Source organism: Bombina bombina, chromosome 2 (assembly GCF_027579735.1).
Source record: "Bombina bombina isolate aBomBom1 chromosome 2, aBomBom1.pri, whole genome shotgun sequence".
Classification (NCBI taxonomy): domain Eukaryota; kingdom Metazoa; phylum Chordata; class Amphibia; order Anura; family Bombinatoridae; genus Bombina; species Bombina bombina.
The window spans coordinates 735,283,336-735,293,714 of NC_069500.1; the positions used below are offsets into that span (position 1 = coordinate 735,283,336).

The 10,379-nt window shown below is 36.5% G+C and overlaps 1 protein-coding gene across 9 annotated transcripts in view; it reads right to left on the reverse strand.

The window, feature by feature from the left end:
• Positions 1-1,022: 1,022 nt before the first annotated feature.
• Positions 1,023-10,379, reverse strand: part of DAZAP1 (DAZ associated protein 1) — a 99,982-nt gene continuing 90,625 nt past the window's right edge. For 5 of the 9 annotated variants that reach the window (XM_053702779.1, XM_053702777.1, XM_053702780.1 and 2 more), the window contains one exon: positions 1,023-2,063. In XM_053702779.1, the coding sequence (XP_053558754.1) occupies positions 1,888-2,063 (176 nt within the window). In that variant the 3' untranslated portion in view covers positions 1,023-1,887. Of the gene's footprint in view, positions 2,064-3,279; positions 3,388-10,379 lie in introns of those variants that run through there. The other 4 variants (XM_053702784.1, XM_053702782.1, XM_053702781.1 and 1 more) reach the window with 3 other exon arrangements.

Genomic DNA, 10,379 nt, shown 5'->3' on the forward strand with positions numbered 1-10,379 from the left:
AAAATAAATTTTAAAAAAACACTGTGTGCTTGCAACACTCTGTAGACTTCACAAGCCTATCATAACAGATGGCAAAACTTGCATTGTTTTGCAGTATCCTAACAAAATGCCAGTAGTAAGCCTTTTCTACTTCAGTGAAAAGTTCAGATAAGTTTCTCAAAATAAGGCAAGTGGTGGTAGTGAATCTGGCTATGTTAATTACGAGAGATTTAGTTCCATTTATTAATGGCAAAAGGCAAAGTTGTGGGTGGTGCTGAAGAGCTCAGTGACTTTAACATGGCAATCATTGGATGGAACATGATCTGCCACAGTTAATTGTAAGAGCTATTATTGTTAAATTGAAGCAACAAGGAGCAACAGCCTACATAAAATAACAAGCCTTTTAAATAAAAAAACAAAACAACAACCCACAAACAAAAAAACAAAACAAACCCCCCCAATAAAAAAAAAACACCTTTATAGCCCCTTCAAGTTTACAAATTGAATTATTTTTTTATTTATAATCTTCTTAAAGGCACATGAAACCCAAAATTTTCTTTCATGATTCAGATAGAGAAAACAATTTTAAACAACTTTCCAATTTATTTATATCATTTAATTTGCTTCCTTCTCTTGTTATCCTTTGCTGAAAGGTTTATCTAGGCAAGTTCAGGAGCAGCAGATAACCTAGGTTCTAGCTGCTGATTGGTGCCTGTATATATATATATACACATATATACATATATATATATATATATATATACACACACACACACATATACATACACACATACATCTCGATTGTTATTGGCTCACCCATGTGTTCAGTTAGAAACCAGTAGTGCATTGCTGCTCCTTCAACAAAGCATACCAAGAGAATGAAACAAATTAAATAGAAGAAAATTAGAACGCTGTTTAAAATTGTATTCTCGATCTGAATCACAAAAGAAAATTTTGGGGTTTCATGTCCCTTTAAGCAAATAAGCTCTACGAAAAGAAAGAAGTTAGTCTGAAAGATGGAACCAAATAATGACGACACAAAGTTATAATCCAAAAGGATTCCTTTCTTTATTCAAACCAGGAGGTATTTATCAATTAGTGCAAAATGCACTGCATACCTTCAGCCTGAGGGAATCTATATCTAGAGATGGCTCCATGACCATGAAAATTTTGCAAACAGGATGTGACAGGCGTAGGGCACAAACCAAGTCTTTGACCTCGGAGCAAGTGGCTCTCCCTGCACTCTAAGCCATATCAAGTAACAAAATAAAAAACTACACTCAGTAGGAAGTCAGTGGGTAACTCCGAGATGCTGACTGTCTGCACCCCAACCCATCCCCCCCAAGGAGAAGAAAAAAAAAAGAAAAAAGAAAAAAAAAAAAAAAAAGGAGGCAAGGAGTTAAAATCATCTGAACTCCAGTGTCACTGGAAACATTGCAATTAAATTAAAAAATAAACTTGCATTCATAGTAGAAAATTCTCTTTTTTAAAAATTCACAATCTGTAAATGTATATATTTTATCTTTAAACATAAAAGTTTACAATATATGATAAAACAAAGGCTCAGAAAATTCCCCCCTCCCCCCAAAAAAGGAAAAAAAAAAAAAAACAACTAAAAATATGGAGGAAAAAAACAAAACAAACAAAAAAAAAAACCTAATAAACCTGAAGAGTTCATTTAAAGCTGCAGATGTTTTCAAACCCTGTTTGGAACAAGTGACTCATTGGCTTTATTTGTGCTGATGGGTCAAAGAGATTTAAAAACTGTAGTCCAAACACCCACAGCTTCTCCTTCCAAACCTAGAGCCCACACAAGTCTTTAGTAGGATGTGTCTTCACCAAGTGATTGTCACAAGTTCAGAGGTGGATGTGTCAGCTCATCTCCACTGTGGACACATTTCCCTGATGTTAGCGCCTGTAGGGATGGAATCCTTGCACATTATGATTCTGCCCTCGTCCCAAGCCACTCCCCCCAGTAGACAGGCCTCCAGATGCTGGTGCAGAGGGTCCAGGCGTGTAAGAGGGGGGCTGCTGGCTGAGGTCAGAGAAACTCTGTCCATACCCACTCATGTCCTGCCCATAACCTGAAATAAGGGGGGAAAATGTCCAGTTTAAAGGCAATTCAAGGGGGGATATAAATAAAAAAACATAGTATAATAAGTAATCGAAAATACACACAAGCCTAATACCTAAATATAGAATCTATGCTTACGTAAACTTTTCAGCTAAGGAGAACTCTACTATATGTACAGTGATGTGGTATCACCTCCGGTGTCATCTGTCATGTCTATGATTTTAGTGTAAGACAAAAATTGCTTCCAATTAAAAAAAATAAAAATCTGGATCACTGGTATTTTAAAAGGAAAAGCATTAAAAAGTAATTAAAGGGCCATTAAACCCAAAGATTTTCTTTCACGATTCAGATACAATTTTAAACAACATTCCAATTTACTTCTATTATCTAATTTGCTGTTATCTTTAGATATCCTTAGTTAAAGAAATGGCAATGCACATTGGTGAGCCAATCACATGAGTCATCTATTTGCAGCTACCAAACAGAAGCTACTGAGCCTAGATATGATTTACAGGAAAGAATATCAAGAATATCAAGAGAATGAAGCAAATTAGATAATTGAAGTAAATTAGAAAGTTGTTTAAAATGGTATTCTCTATCTAAATCATGAAAGAAAAAAAATTGGGTTTAATGTCCCTTTAAGACTTTTTTGCTTGCATGAAAACGTAAAAGTTGTTTAAAGTGGTATTAAAAAGGGACATTCAACACTAAATACATTTCATGTATCTAATTTATGGATGCTGTCATTTTGGAACATAGGTTTCACTGCAGGTATCTGAAGAAGAGTTGCTGCACGAGGAAAAAAAAAAAAATGACAGTACAGGTAAAGCAAGATTTCAACATGGCAGCACCCATGACAGGGAGGAAGGGGATAACATCAACACTATGCTTGCTTATAAAATGCAACAGGGACTCTACAAGAAAATTCTAACTGGGCACTGCTGGCTACTGCTCAAATCTATATTGGTTCTTCAATAATTTTTGAACAGTATGTGCCCTTTAAGCAGTGCTTTCTCAACCTTTAAGTATGACTCCTTAAGAAATTACTTGTATGTTAACATCTTTGTTTTTAGACACAAATAGAAGTATTAATCATGTACTACAAACCCACACTTCATTTATACATCTTTCTTTAATTTCATTCTCTCTCATACCATTTCATTCACTTCTTTACATTATTCACTTGCTCACTACATCTTTGCTTCCCTCATGATTCTATATCATACCTGTGGCCCTGTCTCAGCCTCTCTGCTCACCGGGAGGAAGCCTGGCTGTTGCTCCTGTGGAGTGGCAGTAAAATGGCAGCCATGCATAATACCACCTTGCAAGACATCCTGGGAAAGCATGAGAGGCCCCAGTAATGTATTTATATATGTACTCTATAAAATACAGTCTAATCACTTAGGAACTCAATTTTTTTTTTTAAACAAAGCCACTTATATTCAGACGATTACACAAAGCGATATCCATAACTATGGTCTGAAGGCAGATAATAAAATGCAAACCTTAAAAAGGAACATGAAACCCAAACATTCTTTCATTATTCAGATTTTAAAATTTTATTAATCAAATTTGATTTGTTCTCATGTCATTCTTTGTTGAATAAAAACTCTAGATTGGTAGAGTGCACATGACTGGTGCACCCGCACGACAGGAAAGAGTGCTGCCATTGAGTGCTCTTGCTAACGTATAACATTGTTGCAAAAATGCTTTTAAACAAAGAACAAAAAAAGAAAATTTGATAAACTAAGTACATTGCAAAGTTGTTCAAAATAGTATGTTCTATCTGATTCAAGAAATAAAAAATTGGGGTTTTATGTCCCTATAAGCAAGTAAAGCTAATTTTATATAAACATATATAGCCAAAAGTAATGGGAGTTAAATGTAAAAGGTTGGAAGCACTGGATTCATGAATTTAGTTTGTCATGGCAAAAGAGCTGCCACAAAATTCAACTAAGAACCAATAGAAACTAAGTAAAATACCAGTGGAAAAAAGAATGAAAGATTTCCGACATGCAAAAGAATAAAAATATGTTTAAAAGGATAATATATAATAAAAGACAGAAACACACTATGTAATAACTGGTTCTATGGTAAGTCACCGCCCCAAGAACATTTTTTTGCCTAAAATACACCTCACATAGAAAAACTTTATTGTAGTATTATGATTGTTCAGAGAGAAAAAAAAAAAAGTGTAACAGCTCAGATACATGGGAAAATCTGGGGTGATGTACAATGCATCCTATTAGGCATTGTAAGTGGCATGCAGACATATCCCGATAGGCACTATGTCCATGTCTCTTTGCCCCCCATCACCCTTAGGAAGATTATTCCTAAAGGGTCATTATTTAAAAAGTATATATATTTTATAATTGCACTAAACAAGGTATCCATGTAATTGAAGTACATTTGTGTATATATGTCACAAATTGCATCTCAAGGTTATTTGCATCACCAAACTTTTATTGGCTGTGCACTGAGGGGGAGGGGTTTGTTTTATGTATAAGTTTGTTCACATTTCACTGTATTGTTGTCTGATCTGTAAATAAATGCACTCTGGATATGAAAAATACTTACTACTTCCTCAGATTTTATATATATATATATATATATATATATATATATATATATATATATATATATATATATATATATATATATATATAAATACATTTTTTATATATTATTGGGGCAAAAAAGTATTTAGTCAGCCACCAATTGTGCATGTTCTCCCACTTAAGATGAGAGGCCTGTAATTTTCATCATAGGTATACCTCAACTATGAGAGACAAAATGTGGAAACAAATCCAGACAATCACATTGTCTAATTTGGGAAGAATTTATTTGCAAATTATGGTGGAAAAAAAGTATTTGGTCAACATCAAAAGTTCATCTCAATACTTTGTTATATATCCTTTGTTGGCAATGACAGAGGTCAAACGTTTTCTGTAAGTCTTCACAAAGTTGTCACACACTGTTGCTGGTATGTTGGCCCATTCCTGCATGCAGATCTCCTCTAGAGCAGTGATGTTTTGGGGCTGTCGCTAGGCAACACAGACTTTCAACTCCCTCCAAAGGTTTTCTATGGGGTTGAGATCTGGAGACTGGCTAGGCCACTCCAGGACCTTGAAATGCTTCTTACAAAGCCACTCCGTTGCCCGGGCGGTGTGTTTGGGATCATTGTCATGCTGAGAGACCCAGCCACGTTTCATCTTCAATGCCCTTGCTGATGGAAGGAGGTTTGCACTCAAAATCTCACGATACATGGCCCCATTCATTCTTTCATGTACATGGATCAGTTGTCCTGTTCCCTTTGCAGAGAAACAGCCCCAAAGCATGATGTTGCCACCCCCATGCTTGACAGTAGTTATGGTGTTCTTTGGTTGCAACTCAGCATTCTCTCTCCTCCAAACACAACGAGTTGTGTTTCTACCAAAATGTTCTACTTTGGTTTCATCTGACCATATGACATTCTCCCAATTCGCTTCTGGATCATCCAAATGCTCTCTAGCATACTTCAGACGGGCCCGGACATGTAGTGGCTTAAGCAGGGGGACACGTCTGGCACTGCAGGATCTGAGTCCCTGGCAGCATTTTGTGTTACTGATGGTAGCCTTTGTTACGTTGGTCCCAGCTCTCTGCAGGTCATTCACTAAGTCCCCCCCGTGTGGTTCTGGGATGTTTGCTCACCGTTCTTGTGATCATTTTGACCTCACGGGGTGAGACCTTGCGTGGAGCCCCAGATCGAGGGAGATTATCAGTGGTCTTGTAGGTCTTCCATTTTCTAATTATTGCTCCAAAAGTTTATTTCTTCACACAAAGCTGCTTGCCTATTGCAGATTCAGTCTTCCCAGCCTGGTGTAGGTCTACAATTTTGTTTCTGGTGTCCTTCGACAGCTCTTTGGTCTTAACCATAGTGGAGTTTGGAGTGTGACTGTTTGAGGTTGTGGACAGGTGTCTTTTATACTGATAACAAGTTCAAACAGGTGCCATTAATACAGGTAATGAGCGGAGGACAGAGGAGCCTCTTAAAGAAGAAGATACAGGTCTATGAGAGCCTGAAATCTTGCTTGTTCGTAGGTGACCAAATAATATGCAAATAAATTCTTTCCAAATCAGACAATGTGATTGTTTGGATTTGTTTCCACATTTTGTCTCTCATAGTTGAGGTATACCTATGATGAAAATTACAGGCTTCTCATCTTCTTAAGTGGGAGAACTTGCACAATTGGTGGCTGACTAAATCCTTTTTTTGCCCCACCGTATGTGTAAAAATATATATATATATATATATATATATATATATATATATATATATATATATATATATATATATATATATATACACACATATATACATATATACATATATATATATATATATATATACACACACACACACACATACAGTTGTGCTCATAAGCTTACATACCCTTGCATATTTTATGATTTCTTAGCCATTTTTCAGAGAATATAAACACAACAAAAACTTTTTTCACTCAAGGTTAAAGCCATTTATTATCAATCAACTGTGTTTACTCTTTTTAAATCATAATGACAACAGAAACTACCCAAATGACCCTGATCAAAATTTTAAATACCCTGGTGATTTTAGCCTGATAACATGCACACACGTTGACACAGAGGGGTTTGAATTGCTATTAAAGGTAACTATCCTCATCTGTGATCTGTTTGTTTGTAATTAGTGTGTGTGTGTATATATAAAAGGTCAATGAGTTTCTGGACTCCTGACTGACCCTTACATCTTTCATCCAGTGCTGCACTGACGTTTCTGGATTCTGAGTCATGGGGAAAGCAAAACAATTGTCAAAGGATCTGCAGGAAAAAGAAGTTGAACTGTATAAACCAGGAAAGGGATATAAAAAGATATCCAAGGAATTGAGAATGCCAATCAGCAGTGTTCAAACTCTAATCAGGAAGTAGAAAATGAGGGGTTCTGATGAAACCAAACCACGGTCAGGTAGACCAACTAAAATTTCAGCCACAACTGCCAGGAAAAATGTTCAGGTAAAATACAGGGCTCTCTGAAAACATGTGGTGTGGCTGATTCAAGATGCACAATAAGGAGGCACTTGAAGAAAGATGGGCTGCATGGTCAAGTCGCCACAAAGTATCCAGCTTACAATAAGCCAAACAGCACAGAGACAAGCCTCAAACCTTCTGGCACAGTCATGTGGAGTGATGAGACCAAAATTGAGCTTTCTGGCCACAACCATAAACGCTACATTTGGAGAGGAGTCAACAAGGCCTATGATGAAAGGTACACCATTCCTACTGTGAAACACTGAGGTGGATCGCTGATGTTTTGGGGATGTGTGAGCTACAAAAGGCACAGGGAATTTTGGTTAATTGATGGCAAGATGAAAGCAGTATGTTATCAAAAAATACTGGAGGAAAATTTGCATTCATCAGCCCGGAAGCTGAGCATGAGACGTACTTCGACATTCCAACAGGACAATGATACTAAACACAAGGACAAGTCGACCTGTCATTGGCTACAGCAGAATAAAGTGAAGGTTCTGGAATGGCCATCTCAGTCTTCTGACCTCAATATCATTATGACACTCTGGGGAGATCTCATACGTGCAATTCATGCAAGACAGCCCAAGAATTTAGAGGAACTGGAGACTTTTTGCCAGGAAGAATGGGCAGCTTTACCATCTGAGAAGATAAAGAGCCTCATCCACAAATACCACAAGACTACAAGCTGTCATTGATGTTAAAGGGGGCAATACACAATATTAAGAACTGGGGTATGTAAACTTTTCATCAGGGTCATTTGGGTAGTTCCTGTTGTCATTATGATTTAAAAAGAGTAAACACAGTTGATTGATAATGGCTTCAGCCAAACACTAACCATGAGGGAAAGAAACGTTTGTGTTATTCATATTCTCTGAAAAAATGGCCAACAAATCAAATTCTGCCAGGGTATGTAAACTTATGAGCACATACATACAGGGTCAACAGCCTGGGTGCAAAAATGGAATGAATATAGCAACAAATGAGTGCACTCTCAGGTTTTTCCTTTAGAAAAGGTCAACAAAATGTAATGACGTTTCGGGGTTCACATAGACCCCTTCATCAGATAAAGGGGTCTGTGTGAACCCCGAAACGTCAAATACATTTTGTTGACCTTCTCTAAAGAAAAGACCTGAGAGTGCACTCATTTGTTGATATATATATATATATATATATATATATATATATATATATATACACATATATACACACATATACACACACACACACACACATATACATATATTCTCCCTATGGTTCGACAGCAGGTGCGCTTTCCCCCTCCCTAGGGCCTTACAGCAGGTGTGCTTTCCCCCTCCCAAGGGTTTGACAGCACAAATCACATACACATACATACATACCCCTCAAAACATTAACATAATCCACACAAAACAAATTTGTTAGGAAGTCTCCTTATTGAGTTGGATAAAAAGAACAAGAAACAAATTCACAAGGGCATCATTGCTCAGATAATCTTAACTCACAGGAAAAAAAAAAACCTTGCGAGCTTTAAGTAATGATACCAACGTTGTCATAAGAGAATCAGACAAGGGAGGGAACGTTGTGGTTTTAAATAAAATTGATTATTTAGTGGAATCCAATAGACAACGTAGTGACACATACTTACAAACCTCTCGTCTGATCCCACTGTTCCTTTTACATTAATTTGTCAATTAGTGGAAGGGGCAAGAAATTATGGCATTATTTCTTCTAAGGTGGCTGATAGCCTTATACCAGAATGACCTGTCATGCCTATTTTCCACTATTTGCTGAAGTTACACAAAAGTATGCTCAATCCCCCTGGTCACCCCTTTGTGGCAGGTATAGGTTCTCTTAAAGGGATACTAAACCCAAATTTTTTCTTTCAAGAGTTAGATAAAGCATGCAATTTTATGCAACTTTCTAATTTACTCCTATTAATTTTTCTTCATTCTCATGCTATTTTTATTTGAACAAGCAAGAATGTAAGCTTAAGTGCCGGCCCATTTTTATTTCAGCACCTAGGTAGCTCTTGCAGATTGGTTACTAAATGTAGCAAACCAATCAGCAAGCTCTACCAAGGAGCTGAACCAAAAATGGGCGGGCTCTTAACCTTCCATTCCTGCTTTTTCAAATAGAGATAGCAAGAAAAGAAAAATAGATAATAGGCATAAATTAGAAAGTTGCTTAAATTTGCATGCTCTATCTGAATAATGAAAGAAAAAAAATTGGGTTTTATATCCCTTTAATGAAAACATTTCCAATTTTTTGGATAGCTTTTTACAGCCGATTCTTTCAAGTAACCAGGTAATTTGATGACACACAACATTAATTAAGCAAATTGAAGAAATTGAAAGGAAGAACTCATACGGGTTTATCACTCTGGGTGTATCATTGTACACATCTATCGCTCACACGAAGGGTCTTAAAGGGACATTGAACACTTTGAGATGGTAATATAAAATGATAAATTGTATATAATAAAACAACTCTGCAATATACTTTAATTATTTATTTTGTCCTCTTTGCCTGTAATTCCATTCTGAAATTGTGAGCTTTTCAGTTCCTGTTAGAAATGGAAGTGCAGAACACTTAAATCCAGCACAACCATTGGCTGCACACTCTAGTGACCTATTTATAACTGACCCTAATTGGCCACAGCAGAGAAGGTTAACACAAGTTACAACATGGCAGCTCCCAGTGTTTTATAGACACTAAAACTTTACACTTATTTTGTCACTTTTTAAACAAATAATGAAACTTTAAAAAATACATCTACATGTTAGTCATGGACTAATCTTTTCTTTGAATGCATCATTCTATCTAGCATTTATTTAGTGTTTAATGTCCCTTTAATGCTTTGAAACACTTTTTGTACACTTCGTCGTCGTACGACGATGACAATTCAATTTCTCTGTTTAACCGCAGAGTATCTGCTCACACATTTTTTTTCTTTTTTGAGGGTCAACATGATCTCCAAAGATGTGGCACAGCTATGGGCGCTAAATTTGCGCCATTGTATGCTAATCTCTATATGGGATTCTGGGAACTGTGCCACATCTTTGGAGATAATCCCTTAAGACATTTATTTTGGAAGATATATTGATGATCTTCTAATAATATGGGATGGTGATGACCATCTCGTTTCACAGTTTCACGAATATATCAACACCAATCATTTTAATCTTTTTTTCACTATGGAACACAGTGTTACACAAATCAATTTCTTGGATGTCACTCTTGTGGCTTGTTCCAAATCTGTAGAAGTAGTTTTCTATAGAAAAAAAACTGCAGGGAACACAATATT